General features: G+C 38.1%; 1 protein-coding gene and 1 pseudogene across 1 annotated transcript in view; both read left to right on the top strand.

Annotated features, from left to right (window-relative positions):
* The window catches only part of LOC108526518 (ankyrin repeat domain-containing protein 49-like), a 38,339-nt pseudogene extending 32,625 nt beyond the window's left edge, over positions 1–5,714 (top strand).
* A 9,890-nt stretch (positions 5,715–15,604) lies between these two features.
* Positions 15,605–20,329, top strand: part of ASZ1 (ankyrin repeat, SAM and basic leucine zipper domain containing 1) — a 65,640-nt gene continuing 60,915 nt past the window's right edge. The window contains exons 1-2 of the mRNA XM_017867331.1: positions 15,605–15,766; positions 16,182–16,281. Coding sequence (XP_017722820.1) covers positions 15,662–15,766; positions 16,182–16,281 — 205 coding nt within the window. The 5' untranslated portion in view covers positions 15,605–15,661. The remainder of the gene's footprint in view (positions 15,767–16,181; positions 16,282–20,329) is intronic.

Below are 20,329 nucleotides of genomic sequence, written 5' to 3'. Positions count from 1 at the left end.
TGTGGAATACAGAAAATATATGCTCTTTCATGGAACCTAGTATTCTGTTATCAAAAAGTATTCAAATTTTCTAATTTTGCAATTTTTACTATCAGAAAAATATCTGAAGTATTAAACTTAATTCTATCCAAAGGAATGCAGTCTAAAATTTCCACTGGAAATCCTTGGGCCAGCAGTTCACAAGACTGATTACAAATATTCATCTATGTTCAACTTTAGAATACTGTCCATGAAAAGAACAGAGTGTAAGAACAACTGAACCCGATCACAAGATGCATTCATCGTAGAGATCTACTGTATTGTACTATCCATTTACATGAGCAATTGAGGCACTTTATAGTAAGGAAAGAAATAACTGAGTAAACTCTCTTGGTCTTATAAAAAAAGAGGGCAGTGTACTGCAGTAGTTAAAAAATTGGATCATGGGTCTGGTTTAAGTCAGGTTTCCTAGGAAAGCATGAGATGAGTTCTCTTGTCCAAGTGATTTATTGGGCTGTACTCTCTAAAGAAGAAAAGTGAAGGAAGTAGGATAGGTCAGGAGAGGCAAGAATGTGGCTCAGTTACAGACTAGTTTCAGTTTGATCCTACAGGAATGCTCTGGAGCACAAATTGCACCACAGAATTAGCCCTACCTTGAAGCAAGTGGTTAGCCCTTTATAACTCCCTATCATTGAGTCATTGGTCAGGATCTGCCGGTAGGAATTGGAAGAAACATAGTCTCTCAGAAGAGAGTAACTCTCTGAATTATCAGCCCACAGTCATATGAGCTGGAGGATGAACTGGACAGCAGGGTAAAGTAGATATAGCTGCACATCATCTTCTATAGGGTTTAATTGTTCTGGCTTTTAATCGCCACATAGCTATTACCTATGTGACACTTGGTGAGTATTTAAGTTCTCTGGTCCTGGGTTCCTTATCTATAAAATTGAGGAGAATAACCTTTGTTTCTCAAGGTTATTTCAAGGATAAAAAGAAAATAATGCATAGGGCTGGTGCTGGTAAATGTGCTCAGTAAATAGATGCTTTACAAAACACTAAATGGCTAGAAGTCAAGAAAGATTTAACGAATGATATGGTTTTTCTTCAATAAGACACTGTCCTTGGCAAAATTCCACAAGTAAGGAAATATTTTTGGGTTCCCTTCCAGCAGAGCATGACACAATAAAGACATTCTTGCCTATTTTTATAGATGTCTGTGCAATTGCCTAGTCTCCAGCAACTCAGTGGTGGTACTTAGTGAAAAAGCCCAAGTGGTGGAGTTAGTATGTGATTCTCATGACAGCAGCAGCCTTGCCAAGAAGATATGGAAGAACTTGCAGAAGTCATACCATTTAGCATAAGGGAACTAGAATGGAAAGAAAGAGAAAAATGGTTGAACCCTTGCAGTAGCTGACCAAACTTGTTTGTGAGGATATGAGATACTTGTTGGTGGTGGTTGGGCAGGCAGTAGTGGGTTAATACACAAGACTCAGATTGTGTAATAGTAAAGAGGGTTGCTGGTGAGCTACAGAAGAATAGGAGTTGGTGCCTAAGGACTACTGCTTTGTCATTTTTATTCATGTGATATATATTAGACTAGGTTAAAGATACAAGTACAGGTTCAGAGGTGACATCTGTGATTGGCATTAATTTGGGCCAGCTTGCCCAGAGCACTATTCTAGGGTATTAAAATACATCAAGGAATAAAACACAAATGCCTGCTACATAAGTTTATACTTAGCAGAAAATAAACATAATATATAAGCAAATAATACACTGTAATATGTTAGAAGGTGGTAACCACTATGAATTTTGGAAGTATATAGAGTAGGGTAGGGCATGCTGGAGAGTGAAGGTGGTAACCACTATGAATTTTGAAAGTATATGGAGTAGGGTAAGACGTGCCAGAGGATGAAGGAGCAGTTTGCTGTATTAAATAGGATGGGCATGATAGGCCTTACTGAGAAGGTAAGAGTTAAGCAGACACATGGAGAAGGTAAATGAATTAGTCTAGTGAAGATCACCAGGAGAGCATTTTAGACAGAAGGAACAGCTACAGCAAAGGACTTAAAATAGGAGAGAATCTAGCATGTTTAAGGAAAAGAGAAAGAGGAGTGAGCAAAGTGGAGAGTGGTATGAAATGAGGTCACAAGGGTAACAAGACGAAGAGAAATGAACGAAATAGGGGGATTAAAAGTAGAGGGATGCTTTGCATGGTTGTTGCTGACCCTCCTTTTGTGGCCTGGCTCCTGCTCTCCATACCTGCCAGATTGGAATAAGCCACCACTGTTCACTTCTTGAGTGTCATCTATTGCCTGCAATTACCTTTTGTTGTGCCTTTCCTGGAACAAACTTAGCACTCTCTCCCCCATCTCCTAGTGCTAACTCCTACTTAACTTTGGGGTCTTCTTAGGATTTTCCTACAACTAGGATATTTTTCTTCTTAGCCTTTTCACCTCACCCCTTTCTACCTCACCTTCACCACCATGACCGCCACCACCCTTGCACCATCCCCTGATCCAAGAGACTTTTTTCTTTTTTTAAGAGACAGGATCTAGCTCTGTCACCCAGGCTGGAGTACAGTGGCACAATCATAGCTTACTGTAACCTCAAACTCCAGAGCTAAAGTGATCCTTCTGCCTCAGCCTCCCAGTGAGCTGAAATTACAGATATGAGCCACTACATCCAGCCCCAAGAGTCTTCTTCTGTTGTATGCATTCCCATGCTACTCAGTGGATCCTGCCATCAGACTCTTAAAGCCATTCCCATTAAAATGTAATTAGGTTTAACAGGCTTTTATGTTTCTTATAGGTATCTTCAACCAGCACATAACAACTCATCTTTGTTATCTAAAAAAGTAGAGAATTTTATGGAATGACTATATTCTGAAAGATGATGTTTAAAGCATAGTAAAGATATTTACAACACAATATTCCTTCTTTGTGTTTCTCAAAGCCTAGTTTGGTGTCAAGAAATATTTGTTGAACAATTGTGGAACAAAAGAGACCTGGTTGCAAATCCAAGCTCAAATTTAGTGATTCTAAGCAAGGTAATTAAATTTCCTGACTCTATTAGGCTGCAAAATCAGCCTAACATGTAATTCTCAGGGTGATTTTCAGACTTAAATAAAATAGCATGAAAAGGCCCCACATTTTATAGGTGCTTAATGGTCATTCCATTTCCATCTTCAATATACCTTCCTCTTTGTGTTGCTGCTTTCAGTTTACCTTGCTCACAATACTCAACAAGAACCTATGAAGCTTCAGAAAATCTATTCTTTAGTTCATTACAGTTTAATAAATCACAGAAGTCTGTTCAACCTGGCTACAAGAACATAAGAAAAGTATTGGCCATAAAGTCAAGTCAGAGCAAGGAGAGAGCTGCTCCTCTTTCCCAAAATAAAATAAATACCATTCAATTGGCCCCTTTTTGAAGATGTTTGTTATCCATATAACAAATTATGAGAGACACGTTTCTAAAATTTTTCTCAGATGTCAAAAACATCCTACTTATATTACCGTTTTATTTTAATGTGACAATTCCAAACATGGTTTTAAACCAAACACATGCAGCTTATAATGAGCTTAAATTCCTGTGTGCATAGAAATAAACATAAACTTTTCTAAACAAAAATGGTATGTGCCAGTGGTCATTTTCTTCAGGTTCATAAACACTGTTTTAAGAGCATTCTATGGCAGCAATAACTGCATAAATCCATTTTCTAGAGTTAAGTTGACATTTTTTACAACCTTGAAACACTGAAAAATGAAAGCTATTTTGACATGGTAGTAAACAATCAAGTCTACTAAAGATAAATAATCATCTCATTTTGTTTATTTACAAAACATTATAGAACTGTTAAAATTGGGGCCTCACTTCCTGGTAGACCCTCGCCATCTAAGAACTCCTGGGTCTGTAGAGGCAAGTGACCTCAGGCCAAGCCCTGTAGGACAGACTCCATCATGGGTCCCAGATTGGGAGGAAGTGGCTTCTCCACTCTTGACTGTTAGGAAGGCTGCAGGCAGAACTCCTAGGTCTATGAGTGACCAGCTAGTAGCACAAGGCTGGAACTGGATGCCCTTTCCCCTTACTCCTGTTCACCAGACCCTCTAGTTTACAGGTTTTTATTACCTACTTCCCCTTACTGTTGCCCCTGGATCCTTGGGTTCAGAACATCTCTACTGCTTTGTGCGTAGAGCAGTAAAATGTAGTGCAATGAAAAACAATGTGGAACCTTTGAATTAGAATATCTGGCCTTTCAATTCCATTGAAGGGTCCTTGATTTAGGGCAAGTTGTTTTAATCTATCCAAACTTCAATGCCTTCACCTGTTGATATGGTTTGGCTCTGTGTCCCCACCCACATATCATCTTGTAGCTCCCATAATTCCCACATATTGTGGAAGGGACCCTGTGGGAGATAACTGAATCATGGGGGTGGGTTTTTCCCATGCTGTTCTCATGACAGTGAATAAGTTTCACAAGATCTGATGGTTTAAAAATGGGAATTTCCCTGCACAAGCTCTCTCTTTGCCTGCTGCCATCCATGTAAGATGTGACTTGCTCCTCCTTGCCTTCTGCCATGACTCTGAGGCCTCCCCAGCCATGTGGAACTCTAAGTCCATTAAACCTCTTTCTCTGCCCAGGCTCAGGTATGTACTTTTCAGCTGCATGAAAATGAACTAACATATCTGTAAAATGGAGATTATAGCCCCACCTGTCACTGAGTTGTTTGTGATAAATTGACATAGTTCACATCTCTCCCAAAATGGAATATGCCCTTTAGTTTGGAAAGGCATCCTATTAATTACTGACAGAATATCAGGAATATCATCAAATCTTGATGAATAAAGTAGATATAACACATCTCTAGAAAGATTACTTATACTATTTGTACCCTGGCATTTGAAGTACTTTTATTTAGAACAGTAGTAAAATGGATAAAGAAAGTGAATGATGATGGAAAACCAGACCAAGAGAATTCCTTGGACTTTTTTGAATACCTTAATCAAATTGAATTGTTAGAAATACAAGAACACCTTATTCCCACTGGTACTCAAAGTCTCTGAATAGGCAATTCTGATGAAGATGAGAAGCAAGATGAAAAAAATGAAGTGATATGAATTGCAAGAAAAAAAATATGTGAAAAGATCTAAGTAAATTGCTTATTTGGGCTACTGAAATAAATCCACTTTTTAACAGGAGCACACCATAACCCACCAGACGTCCATAGAAAAAACTGAAAATCATGAACCGAAGGCATGTTTCTAGCCTTACTATAGTGCAAAGACTACTTTCTGAAAAAGCCAATCATGCGAAAAACACTAGGGACAAAGATGAATATACCCTTCTTCATTGAGCAGTGTACAATGGACACTTAGATATCATCCATGAGGTGACTGCACAAGGGGCAGATGTTTATGCAGTGACTGTGGATAGCTGGATACCCCCGTACAATGCTTGTAAGTGTAATAACCCTAGAGTGGCTTCTTTCTTCCTTCCACATGATGCAGCTATGAATACCCAAACAAAAGGCCTCTGAACTCGGTTGCATCTTGCTTCTGGGAACAAAGATAGCAAAGATACCCTAGAAATCCTCCTGATGAACCCTTACATCAAACCAGGTCTGAAAAACAACTTGGAAGAAACAACATCTGATATCACCAAGAGGATAAGTATCTATTACTACCTCTTTAAAACCGTGGAAGGCTGTACAAATTTTTCACCTCAATCTTAACAAGGATGTAACCCTCTTACTTGAGGGTGGAGGGTGACGGTTGAAAACTACCTATCAGGTATGACTACATTCAAAATCTAGGTGACAAAATTATCTGTATATCAAACCCCAGTGACATGCAATTTTTTCACCTCAATCTTAACAAGTAAGTAACCCTCTTACTTGAGGGTGGAAGGTGAAAGGAGGGTGAGGGTTGAAAACTACCTATTAAATATGACTGCACTCAATACCTAGGTGACAAAATTATCTGTATATCAAACCCCAGTGCCAGTGTCATGCAATCTACCCATATAACAAACCTGCACATGTACCCCTGAACCAAAATAATAGTTGAAAAATTAAAGGGAAAAAAAATCTGGATAGAAACAAAAAGCATAAATATAAATATTCAAGAAAATAAACTATAGCAAAAAATAAATTTTAAAATCAATGTTGACTATCACAATATGAAAAAACTTAATAAAAATGACTTAATTTTATTATAAGAAACAAAATAACAATTAATTCCAACAGAAAAAATACTTGACATGAATCATATCTGTGAGTTTTTAATTTCAAAAAATAACAGCAAAATATACATTACTTCCTGCATATAATTTATAATTACTCAGGGTAATGCATTTTATAAAAGAGAGCTATAAAAATGTTTCAGAATTTCTAGTAACCAAGAGAACTAGCTTTCATAAAATACGGTATTTCAGAGACCATTGTTAAGATATTAAGAAACATTAAATGTTGAGTTTTAAAGTTTTAAACTTTTGCCTTGGTGAGAAAATTTGTAACGTTAACATTTGTTTCAATTCTTCTGCAATTTAATTAACATTTATCCTAAAGTAAAGACATCTATACTGGCAGGTATCTAAGGAAGTACAAATGGCCTGGCTCTGTGTAAATCTAGGTTTAAGTCCCAGAACTTTTTGATGCAAGCTTGATCTTGTATTCCCAATTATCAAATGCAAATAATCACATCTACCTGTCTCTATTTCTCAAAGGATTTATGAGGAAATCAGAAGTATATAATATGTATGAAAATACTTAGAATTATTTGAAAGGGTGACTTTACAAATTCGAATTAACCATGTGGTTTATTATTATTGGCATAATTAGAAAGAATAAGAGCAATAGCACACATTTATTTAGTTTTATCATTAAGTAATGCACTGCCTATTATAATAAATATATCACTCATGAGAATGTAAGGAAGTTATATGGAAGATCACTCACATGAGAAGGCTCAGTGTTAAATCTGTCTGTGGCTTTATTTCTATACTATAGTAGAGTGACTGAGAAAAGAGTCGATTCTGGAGACAGACAGACCTCCTGAATCGATTTCTGGTTCTACATTATTTAGTTGTGTGACCATGGTCAAATTTCTTAACTTCTCACTGTCTTACTTCCTCATTTGCAAAATGGTAATAAACAAAAATACCACTTTGATAGGGTTTTCACAAGAAAGACATGAATTTGTGGCAGTCACTGTTGGCTGTCTAATTCAAAACCTATTCTCAACCTTCTTTTCCTTTCTCCTATTCCGCTATAAAGGCAGAAAAAAACATAATACCTGATTTCCCTACCTCCCTTGCAACTAGGAGTGCTAAGTAATAGTGCCAGCAGAGGAGACCCAAGCAGAAATCTGTTGGAGCTTCTAGGAAAGCTTTGGTTTTCCTGATAAAAAGAGACAGATGTACCCAGGTCCATCCTTTCCTTCCTTTTTCTTGTCTTTAACACAAACATGCCTCCTGGACCTGGGAGTAACATCTTGCAACCAAGAGGATGAGGCCAAGAGAGCAATGTAGATGCTATGAGAAACCATTGTGCCACTGAACCAATGACAGTTTCCACACTCCTTTTAACATGAAAAGCAATGAACCATAGGTTTTTAAGTGACCAATACTGAATACTGTCACCTGTAGCTAAAAGTATTCCTTAACTGATAGAGTTAATATATGTAAAATGCTTGGAAATTGTTCTTAGTCATTGTAAATGCTCAATAAATTTTAGTTATCAGTATTATTTTCCAGTTAATGACATTTTGATATTACAATTGATATTACATTTGATATTACAATTGAATTTGAATAAGTGATATATATTTGTCTAATTTATGTATTCTTATAATTTCAACATAGAGCTATGTTATTTAAAATTCATTGTATTTTATACACATGATAAATGATTCTCTCTTGTGAATAATCTGTCTAAAAGCCCATTTTTTGCTATCTACTTTAATTCAAGAGCCCATTAAATCTGTTGAGTTCTTTTTGGTTTTCATCAATACATTAGAATTTTAAACTGTTCTATAGTGAAGAAAGTTTTGGAAATGATGTTCTAAAATTTCATTAGTTACCTTTTAATACATTTTTAAAAACTTATAATTTTGCAATGTTTTTCACACTAAAATGTTCATGCATTTATGTGTTATTGCTCTTCCCCAGCAGTCTATTGGGACTACAGTTTACAAAATATGATTTTTTGTTGGAGTAAAGGTTAGCATAGTCTTAAGACACTTTTCTACCATACCCATATGCAATGTAGTAGGGTATACATTAAAAATCTAGGAAGAAAAAAAAATGAGATAAAAGTAAACAAGTTCCCTAGTTATTCAAACAATAAATAGACATAAAATCAAAGAAAATTATTCCAGGAAACAAATCATTCAATTGTGAATCTATATATCACTGTACACTTACATTCATTTTAGAGTTTAATTAGCACTGTTTACATTATAAAGTCCAAACTGATACTCTTAATTTCAATATTTGACCTCCTCCCCCCCACAGATACATCCCTACTTTTCCACCACTTTCTCCCGACGAAGTAAATGCAACAATTCACCCAATTGTTCAGGCTTAAAATTCGGATGTCATCCCTGACCAATCTTTCCCTATCATCCCACTTCCAATGTATCAGTGAATCTTAATTGCTATCTCTACAAATTGTATAAATCCTGAATCTGACATCTAGCCACCTCCATGGATAACTGCTAGAGACTCAGTCTCCTACATCATCCTTTCACAACCATTTTCATCCATGGACTCCATACTAGAATATTTGAAGAAACAAAACAAGACGAATATTTTCATTTACTACTACTTCTTTATAGTATATTAGTTAATGCTTCTTAGCCAAAATCCATCCTCATCATTTTCTGATACATTTTTTCCTCTTTGTTTAAGAATTTGTTTTGTTCTCTAACCTAACCATATTCCTTAAAGAAGAAAATAAATCCAGAAAAGAAGCCAGTCCTGTTTTCACAGCTTCCGTGTTCCTACTAGATTTAGACTTGTTGTCTGATATCTTTCTTCCACAACCTTTTCCAACCTTGGCTATACATTAAAATCACCAGAGGAACATTGAGAAATATGAACTCCTGGACTCTACTCTCAAAGATTTTGACATGCAGTACATGGTTTCAACTGGGGTTGGCTAGAATTATCTCCAGGGAATTCTAAGCAGCAGATAAGATTGAGAACCTAGACTGTTATATTAGACTCTTAACTGGTGTTTCTGATTCTACACTTGCTCCCATAAATACAGTCTTTTCTCCTTGTAGCTAGAGTTACCTTTTAAAATGGTAAGTCAGAGCCTTGAAACTTTCTATCACAATAACAATAAAACCTCAAAGAGGCCTTCTCTGAAATTCCTATTTTAATTCTGATTTGCTTCCATTATTTTCTATCTCCTTTACCTGGTTAATTTTTCTTTGTAGAATTTATCATTACCTAGTATTTAATTATGTATTTATTAATTTATCTTACTAGACTATAAACATTTGGAGGTCAAGGATCTTGCCTTGTCTTCCTCACAACTTTATTCCTGATGCCTAAACAATGTAGTAGCAGCATAGTAACTATTTGTGGAATCAATTAATGCTATATTTTAAAAAGCAGTTGCTAATCTTTCCCCTTGACTATCTTGTGCACATGATTTCTAATAATTGAAAAAAAAATTGATTTACCAAAATGGTAAAATTTACCATTTTACCATTAAGAGACAATTAATCCCACTAGATCTCAGTCAAAATTTAGAATTCAGGATCCTAACAGAACTTTTCAAACTATTGAAAATAAGAATTGTAAAATATGATAACATTAACTTTAAAACAAATTCCCCGCAAAATCCACCATCATCATTTGTAAAATTAAAACAAACTGTATTAGCTAATCATTGCATATTGTCTGAGTGAAAGCTTTAAAGTTTAAAAAACAAACTCAGGAACTAGGAAGAAGAGCCTAAATCTGAGTAATATTTATTACTGTGATACAGCTGGTTTCTCACCCTCTTTGTTTTACCAGTTTCCTGTCATCAGTGAACCAAGCAGAACACTGAAGTCATTAACCCAGTGTGTAGGTGGCATTCTGACCCACTCCAGGAAATCGTCTTGGGGGAATTCCCAAATCTCTTCAGACAAAACCAAATTACCGATTTCTTATCTGGCCAGGAATAAAGCTTGTGATTTACCTGTAAATGAATCATAGCTCATTCTGAGTCTGATTTACTAGTCCGAAGATGAAATCTCCTTTGGAAAGGAATGTTTCCCACTACAGAGAGTAAAACAAATGGTGGAAACAAGTATTCCCCTAGGGAGAGAGTGCTTCTGTGAGCATTATACTTTCCAAGTAACATCTGAGCACCACTATGAGGCCCAACAGTCTGGTGTTAGTTTAGAATGTTCCACATCTATGACCCTGGGCAGGTGATATGACCTTCTTTTTCCTCAGTTTCCTGATCTATAAAATGGAGATAATGTTAGTATTTACCTTAAAAAGCTATAGTGAGAATTATATGAATTAGTGACTACAAAGTGTTTAGAAAAGTGTCAAGGCACATGGAAGTGCTATTTAAGTATTGGTAATCACTAGCCTGGTGCAGTGACTCACGCCTATAATCCCACCACTTCCAGAGGCTGAGGCAGGAGGATCATTTCAGACCAGAAGTTTGAGATCAGCCTGGGCAATGCAACGAGACTCCATCTCAACAAAATTTAAAATTAGCCTGCATAGTGGCATGCACCTGTAGTCCCAGCTACTCAGGAGGCTGAGGTGGGAGGATTGCTTGAGCCCAGGAGGTTGAGGCTGCAGTGAACAGTGTTCATGCCACTGCACTCCAGCCTGGGCAGCAGAGTGAGACCCTGTCAAAAAACAAAAAAACAAAAATTGCTAAAAGCATAGACTGCAGAGCCAACTGTTTCCTGTCCTCCTGGGTAGATAATATTGGGCAGATAACATTACCTTTCTGTGCCTCTAATTCCTTCTGTAAAATTGAGATAGCATATACCTCAATAGGACTGTGTGAGTATTAAGTGACTTAATATAAGAAAAGTCCATAAAATGAATTTATTATCATTATTATTGCTGTGATTGTTATTATCTTAGACTATGATTCAGTGAAAGATTTTTGAAGCATTGATCTCTTCCATGTTTCCTGCTTCTTTGGTTACTATTTCTTAGGCCCTTGAAGTGATCCCTTTCCTTTAGTGGCTTCCTAAAGAAACAGTCAATCCCCAAAACAAGAAAAGTTCATTATTACCTACCTTCTGAAGTTTACTTTTACCATTTCAGCCATCTCAGCTGCAGCCTAGTTCTGAGCCCTTGCTGGAGAGGACACCCACAACCATCTAATCTTTGACAATCCTGACAAAAACAAGCAATGGGGAAAGGATTCCCTAGTTAATAAATGGTGCTGGGGAAACTGGCTAGCCAAATGTAGAAAGCTGAAACTGGATCCCTTCCTTACACATTATATGAAAATTAATTCAAGATGGATTAAAGACTTAAATTGTAGACCTAAAATCATAAAAACCCTAGAAGAAAACTCAGGCAATACCATTCAGGACATAGGCATGGGCAAGGACTTCATGTCTAAAACATCAAAAGCAAAGGCAACAAAAGCCAAGATTGACAAATGGGATCTAATTAAACTAAAGAGCTTCTACACAGCAAAAGAAACCATCATCAGAGTGAACAGGCAACCTCCAGAATGGGAGAAAATTTTTGCAATCTCCCCATCTGACAAAGGGCTAATATCCAGAATCTACAAAGAACGTAAACAAATTTACAAGAAAAAATCAAACAACCCCATCAAAAAGTGGGCAAAGGATATGAACAGATACTTCTCAAAAGACGTTTATGCAGCCAACAGACACATGAAAAAATGCTCAGCATCACTTGCCATCAGAGAAACGCAAATCAAAACCACAATAAGATACCATCTCACACCAGTTAGAATGGCAATCATTAAAAAGTCAGGAAACAACAGGTGGTGGAAAGTTTGTGGAGAAATAGGAACACTTTTACACTGTTGATGGGACTGTAAACTAGTTCAACTATTGTGGAAGACAGTGTGGCAATTCCTCAAGGATCTAGAACTAGAAATACTATTTGACCCAGCCATCCCATTACTGGGTATATATCCAAAGGATTATAAATCATGCTGCTTTAAGGACACATGCACACGTATGTTTATTCTGGCACTATTCACAATAGCAAAGACTTGGAACCAACCCAAATGTCTATCAGTGATAGACAGGATTAAGAAAATGTGGCACATATACACCATGGAATATTATGCACCCATAAGAAAGGATGAGTTCATGTCCTTTGTAGGGACATGGATAAAGCTGGAAACCATCATTGTCAGCAAACTATCGCAAGGATGGAAAACCAAACACCGCATGTTCTTACTCATAGGTGGGAACTGAACAATGAGAACACTTGTGCACAGGATGGGGAACATCACACACCAGGGCCTGTCATGGGGTTAGGGGAGGGGGGAGGGATAGCATTAGGAGATACACCTAATGTAAATGATGAGTTAATGGGTGCAGCACACCAACATGGCACATGTATACATATGTAACAAACCTGCACGTTGTACACATGTACCCTAGAACTTAAAGTATAATAATTGAAAATAATAATTAAAAAAACAGAAAAAAAAGAAATAGTCAGTCCCTAAGAATATATTCTTGACCCTCTCATCTTATCCTATCCCTTCTCCTTTGATAACATTATTACTTTAATATGTCCATTATTACTTCCTAGGAAGTGACTTCTAAAGCTGGATAGCCCAGGCCTCTCTGGGGAACTTTGGACCTTAACTGGACATGGATGTTCCTTAGCTTTTTAGATGTGTCTCTGCAGAACAAACCTTACCTGTTTCCTCAAAAACTTTTCCTCGTTCTTATTCCTGTCTTACCAGCTTTGACTCCTCTCTCCCGCTCATCCTTTATATCCAGTCACCAAATCCTATTTATTTTTTTTTTCAGCTTAAAATTTTAATTTATTCAGTTCATTTAAGAGTTAAGTGTACCCTCGGGGTTGGATTACATCACTGTAACATGGAAATGAGAAATGTTGGCTGGTCTTTTGAACACACAATATATAAACTTGAGAGTAGTTAATTGCTTAGTATTATCCACTATTTTGATTTGGAAACAGAGAAAATAAGTATTCAGCAAGGGAGCAAGGAATGTAAAAAGCCAAAGAGGAGACAAAATATATTTTGAGTTCAATAATGCATGCCAGTCCAGGCTTATTGAATGTTGAATCCTTTGCTTGGTGCCTAGAAGTGTTGTTTTTTTTTTTTTATTTCCAACTTTTATTTTAAGTTCAGGGCTACATGTGCAAGATGTGCAGGTTACAGAGGTAAACATGTGCCATGAGGGTTTGCTACACAGATCATCTCATCACCTAGATATTAAGCTCAGCATCCATTAGCTAGTCTTCCTGATGCTTTCCCTCCTCCCAACCCCCACCCTGTGACAGGCCCCAGTATATGTTGTTCCCACCTGTGTCCACATGTTCTCATCCTTCAGCTCCCACTTATAAGTAAGAACATGCAGCATTTGTTTTCCTGTTTTTGCATTAGCTTGTTGAGGATAATGGCTTCCACCTCCATCCATGTCCCTGAAAAGGACATGATCTCATTCCTTTCTATGGCTACATAATATTGCATGGTATATATGTACCACATTTTCTTTATCCAGTCTATCATTGATGGGCATTTAGGTTGATTCCATGTCTTTGCTATTGTGAACACGGCTGCAATGAACATACACGTGCCCATATCTTTATGAAGGAATGATTTATGGTCCTTTGGGTGTATACCCAGTAATCGGATTACTGGGTCAAATCGTATTTCTGCCTCTAGATCTTTGAAGAATCACCACAGTGTCTTCCACAATGGTTAAACTAATTTACACTCCCACCAACAGTGTGAAAGAATTTATTTTTCCCCACAACCTCACCAGCATCTGTTGTTTTTGACTTTTTAATAACTGCCATTCTGACTGGCTGACATGATATCTCATTGTAGTTTTGATTTGCATTTCTCTAATGGTCAGTGATGAGCTTTTTTCCCATCTGTTTGTTGACCTTGGTAATATTCCTCTCCACTGCCAGGAAAGCTCTATTCTTCCACTGTTACATGGCTTGTTATTTAGGACTCTCCACAGGTCTGACTACCCTATCTAAAATCTACCTCTTACATTGAGACAGACCTTGTTCCAAGCCTATTACTTCATTTAGTCCTCATAACAATTCTATTTGGTGGGTACTATCATCACCTCCCTTCTACAGATAAGTTAGCTCATACCCAGATAGATGCTATGTAAATCGCCCAAGGGCACACAGCTACAGCTAGTGATTCCCCCAGGAAACACCAAAGTGGTTTGATTCCAGAAACTGAGCACACTTGTTTCTTTTGAAGCACTTACAATCTGCAATAGTGTTTTTGTTTCCTTGCACATTGTCTAACTCTACTTATTAAAGTGAGCTCCACGAGGCTCCATGGTTTATCTTTGACATTGTCTCCCCAAACCTAGTTGCACTTGGCTGTACTAAGTAATCCCTAGCATTTATTGAATGAATGCATTTAGAAAGACAGATGTGGCCCCCAAATAGCTAAAGTACTTAAAAATACTTACCTCTGAGCCTCTGAAGTAAATAATTTCAAAATCTTTTATCAAAGAATCTGCAAGAAAAAAACAGCAAAAGCTTTCAAATAATAGTACATGGCTATTATTTTGAGATACATATAATATGCCCTGTTTCTTGGTAGATCTACTTTTCTGTGGTGGCAAAGAAAATCACTGTGTTACCAACATCTAGAAGTTCTACCATCTAGAACCTTTCTACATTTCTACCATGTAGAAAGATGAGTTTGAGCTTGGGCCATTTCCACCTGGAGCTGTTTGAATTATTTGCTCTCTGACCGTTTAAGTCATTTCTTTCTTTCTGGCTCTTTGGATCCACTGTACCCGGAAACCCCCTCCTTTCATATTTTCCTCTAGGACATCTACACTACATAGCGGGGAAGTGTTTTGATGGTCTGAAGCTTCTAAATCTAAGGTGAGATCTAAGGTCACATGAAATGAAAAGGAAGAATTCTTTGCGGCAGTATTTTCTCCTGGCTCCTTTGTCGGCTCCTACTTGTGGAAGGGCTTCTTGAATGTCTGAGTGGTGCTCCTGAGAGAGGTGCTCCGAGGAAGAGTCCGTCTCCCAGGGGATACAGATTTAACAGACGTTTGGCAGGGGGCAGATGAAAAGGATGGCGGGGAAAGTCTAGTCTTACTTGCCATTAAATCCTAGTGTGCTCCTGCCACAAGTAAGGCATTCTTTGCCGAGCAAGAATTTCATCAAGCAAATACTTTAAAGAGGTCGAAAGGTAAGTCCCTGAGAGGAACTGGAAGTGCCAGCAGGAGGCTGGCGCACGAACTTTGTCACCAGTGTTAGACACGCCAGGTTTTCACCTCAAGAAGCCTCAAGGTTAGGGACGGGGCACGGAGGTGAGCAGCGGGCCGCTGTGCGCCTGCGTTGAAGGGCTCCAGACCCGCGCGCTTGCACGTCGCTGCTTCCCGCGCATCCCTACGCACGCCCCACCCCGGTGCGCATGCGCCTGGAGAACTGAAGGACGCGCGTTGCCCACAGGGAGCTGCCTTGGCTAGCATGGCGGCGGGCGCGCTATGCGGCCTGCCAGTGGCCGGCGGAGGGGAGAGTAGCGAGAGCGAGGATGACGGCTGGGAGATTGGGTATCTCGACCGGACGTCTCAGGTAGCAGAGGAGGCCTTGTCTTGACCACACCTGGTTTCGGCCTTCCCTGGCCCTCGAAGGGGAGGCCCAGCCTGGTGAAACCTCTCACTTCCTCGCATGCATTTCCCTTTTTCCCAGTGGAAATACGGGCGTTTGTACTTAAGGAAACCGCACAAATTTCCTCCTGTTCCCCAACTGTGGTTACCACCAAATACACTTCTTTAGGTCGTAGTAGCTCTTCACTTGGGTTTGGATCCATCATTACCTATTCCCTTGAAAGATAATTTTGGATACGAATTCTTTTCAAACTTTGTATCTTGGTCAAGATAAAGACAAGAAAAAAACCTATGTACTTAACCAAACATCATTGTTTCCTGATGAGGTGGAAACAAAACTATATATAACAAGAATTTTTAAAAACTGTACACTTTTCTAGAAATTGAAAGGGCTGTTACCCATTGAAGAAAAGAAAGAAAAATTTAAGAAAGCAATGACCATCGGAGATGTTTCATTGATCCAGGAGCTCCTAGATTCTGGTGAGAGATAAGGACAGTTTCACCTGAACACAACTGTCTTAAGTTCGCAAGGATTCCTTATTTTTAAAAGATTTATGTTGCTTTTCTAATGGAAACACAACAAATGTTAATATAAGTTATCCTGCATAATGTTCGTTGACTCTAAGACCTGCCTGTCTTATTTTCTTACTCTCTCCTTACATTTGGAATGCCACCCTATTTATCTTCCATCAGTTCTTCCACCTCCTTCAAGCAAGAAGCCTACTCTAATCCTGTCCCACTCTGATCATTCTTAATTTTCTCTTCATTTACTCTGCTGTAATGTTGTATGTTTCTTTTTTCTTTTCTTTTCTTTTCTTTGGGTGGCGGGGACGAGGGGGAATGTTGTCTCGCTCTGTGGTCCAGGCTGGAGTACAGTGGCGCGATCTTGGCTCACTGCAACCTCCACCTCCCGGGTTCAAGTGATTCTCCTGCCTCAGCCTCCTGAGTAGCCGAGACTACAGGCGTGTGCCACCACGCCCGGGTAATTTTTTTTTTTTTTTTTTAATTGAGATGGGGTTTCACCATGTTAGCCACTGTGGTCTCGATCTCCTGACCTCGTGATCCGCCTGCTTTGGCTTCCCAAAGTGCTGGGATTACAGGCATGAGCCACCGTGCCCTGCCTGTTGTATGTTTCTTAAGAATTGGTTCGAGTACATTTTAGTTTTTCTCGTTACAGTTTTTGTGTGTGGGTGGAATGAGGCCTGAGCTAGGAATCAGAATAAGTATATGGATAATTTCTTCCAGCTTACTGCCTACTCTGGTTTCTTGGAAGAAGCATTTAAGCTTTGAGAGCATCAATTTTCATTTTTGGGGGTTGAGGGGAGGGGATGGAGCGTCGCTCTGTCGCCCTGCTGGAGTGCAGTGGCACCATCTTGGCGCACTGCAGCCTCCATCTGGGGGCCAGGATTCAAGCGATTCTCCCACATCAACCTCCCGAGTAGCCGGGACTAAAAGCACCAGTCGCCAAGCCCAGCTAATTTTGGTAATTTTAGTAGACACGAGCGTTTCACCACGTCAGCCAGGCTGGTCTCGAACTACTGACCTCAAGTAATCACCCACCTTGGCCTTCCAAAGTGCTGAGATTTCAGGCATGAGCCACTGCGCCCAGCCAGAGAGCATCAGTTTCTTTATGTAAAGCATCATAATTCTGTCCTGGGCTTCATGACTTTTTGTGTGTGTGTGGATTAAATGAAAAAAAATTTTTAATTACCTTCACATAGAAATGTAAATTATTGATTATAATGATTGAAATTACTCAAAGGAATAACAAGCATTTACTTTAGGTTGGTGCAAAAGTAATTGTGGTTTTTGCCATTGTAGGTACAAAACATTCACACACAAGGTAGTTAGATGTGATTATATATAGCATAATGTTTTTATTCTATGCTAGAATCAATGCATAGTTTACTGAAAAGGAAATAATTTTGAAAACAAGACAGATCTGGGTTTGATTCTAACTGTGCCACTTGATAACTTTGTAACCTTGACTAAGTTACCAAATCTTCCTAAGTTTCAATTTCTGCCCGTTTTAAAATGAGGATTATTATATCAAAGGGTTGTTGGCAAGGGGGAAAATTAAAATACACTTTTAAAGGACTTAGAACACATAGTAATTATGTAAACATTAGCTGTTATTCTTGTAAGAAATAAGAAGGATCTGTATGACTTTTTGGACAATGGAACTTGAGTTTGTAATTGAAAAATGAAATTGAATAAACTGAATAAGTAGAGGCCTGAACACCTAATGTTAATATATGTATAGTGTACATAGCATGGGGTGGAATAAGCAGATATTTGTTTTAGAAAAGAAAATTTGCCTTAGGAGTAATGGGACTAGGTACAGTTAACATGATAGAGGCTTTTGAAGGATTAAGACTTGATATGATTGATGGGCAGGTTAGAGGTTTACAGTCTCTTGAACAGAGCCTGCTGCTAAGTAGTTATTTAGTCAACCATTTGAAATTTATTTTTAATTACAAAATTTTAAAGTTCATTTTAAAAGCCAGTAATAGAAATATAGGTAGAAGTAGAAAGATTTCTTTACCATCACTCTCATTCCCCTTACTACTGATGCCTCACTTTCACAGGTTAACTCCTGTTTTAGGGTATTTCCTTCCAGATGTCATTATGTAACTGTTTTTTAAAATATTGTTAATTTTTTGCCTTTCAAAGTCATTGTTGTTTTTGAAACATGTTTCTGCACCAATTGAAAACTCTAAAAATAAAAGCACATTTTGAGTCAGCCACTTTTAACCATTTGAAGATGTCTCCAGTTTTTGTTCTGTGTACTATCATTTTCAATTTTCTTTAAAGTATGACATATTTTAGACATTCAGAAAAGGAAGGTACCCCTCTGGAGATAACTACTTTTCTATAGTTGATGTTTATCATTATTATGAGTATCTTTATACTTTTACTATATCCCTAAACAATATAGTATTACTTTGAATGTTTTTGAGCTCTGTAAATATACTGTGTTCATCTTTTTGAAACCTACTTTTTTTTGCACTATGCCTGGAACATAATATGTGCTTAGTAATTTATGTTAAATATTAGAGGTTAAATATTAAGTTAGAATTTTAGTACGAATTTTTATACTATGATGCCACATTTGCTGCTTTTTTTTTTTTTTAGACGAAGTCTCGCTCTGTTGCCCAGGCTGGAGTGCAGTGACGTGATTTTGGCTCACTGCAAGCTCTGCCCCCCCGGTTCACACCATTCTCCTGCCTCAGCCTCCCAAGTTGCTGGGACTACAGGTGCCTGCCACAGTGCCTGGCTAATTTTTTTTTTTTTTTTTTTTTGTATTTTTAGTAGAGACAGGGTTTCACTGTGCTAGCCAGGATGGTCTCGTTCGCCTGACTTCATGATCCACCCACCTTGGCCTCCCAAAGTGTTGGGATTACAGGCGTGAGCCACTGCACCTGGCCTTTGCTTCTTTTTCTTCACATCTTTTCCTTTCTATCTTTGCTATCACAGTTTGAGCAGTACTCTCAGTAAATTGAGAAAGCAATGATCTTTTCTCTGATCTCATTGATATGCTTTCAATTGAAGCAGTTTAAAGAGGAAGACTTGTTAGAGAAGACAAGTAGGGCTAGCAGTATATGTCTATACTAAGATAGTTTAATGTTTTCTCCTAATGATTATTATGTACCTTATATCAATTAAAATTAGACAATTAGAAATTAGACATATATAGTCTTTCAGTGACCCAGTGTTTATACAATCAAAAAAGTGACACCCCCACCCCCCACCAAGTCTGCATTTCTTCTGTGATGTGACCTTAATCTGTGCACATAGGACATTTTATAGCCAAAGACAATAGAACCTGTAAATTACAAGGTATTAAAGGCAGGCCCACCTTCAGTGGTGTTTCACATGCAGGTTTTCCTTCTTTGAAACAGAAAAATGTTTCCTTGCGATTAGCAAATATTTCATAGATTTAAGAGAAAGATTGCTACTTAAGTCGTGATCTCTTGGCCAGGACCAGTGACTCACACCTGTAATCCCAGCACTTTGGGAGGCTTAAGGTGGGAGAATTGCTTGAGGCCAAGGGTTTGAGACCAGCCTTGGCAACATAGTGAGATTCCACCACTACAAAAAAAAAAATTATCCCAGTATAGTGGCACGTGCCTATAGTCGGAGCTAGTTGGGAGGTTGAGTATGCTGTAAGCCATAATCATGCCACTGTGCTCCAGCCTGGGTGACAAAGTGAGATCCCATCTAAAAACAGCAACAAAAAAAAACAAAAACAAAACTTACTTTCAGTACCTGATATCTCCCTTTATTTTAGCTCACTGCTTGTCATTCGATTGTCCAAGGTAGAACTTGATAGTCATTTTTAATTTGTTCTTTTCCATCATACCTCCTCCTCAAAGTAATTTTAAATTCTGATGACCCTGCCTTTGAAATGTCCTTTTGTTTTCCTTCCTTTCTCTCTCCACTGCCCTTGCTCTGATTTTCTTATAAACTTCCTGCCTTATAACTAGTTTCCTTGCCTCCTGTCCCATTTTCAATAGTGGTATCTATG

This window comes from Rhinopithecus bieti, unplaced genomic scaffold, assembly GCF_001698545.2.
Source record: "Rhinopithecus bieti isolate Rb0 unplaced genomic scaffold, ASM169854v2 scaffold_3858, whole genome shotgun sequence".
Classification (NCBI taxonomy): Eukaryota; Metazoa; Chordata; class Mammalia; order Primates; family Cercopithecidae; genus Rhinopithecus; species Rhinopithecus bieti.
This window is presented reverse-complemented; position numbering and strand designations above follow the sequence as displayed.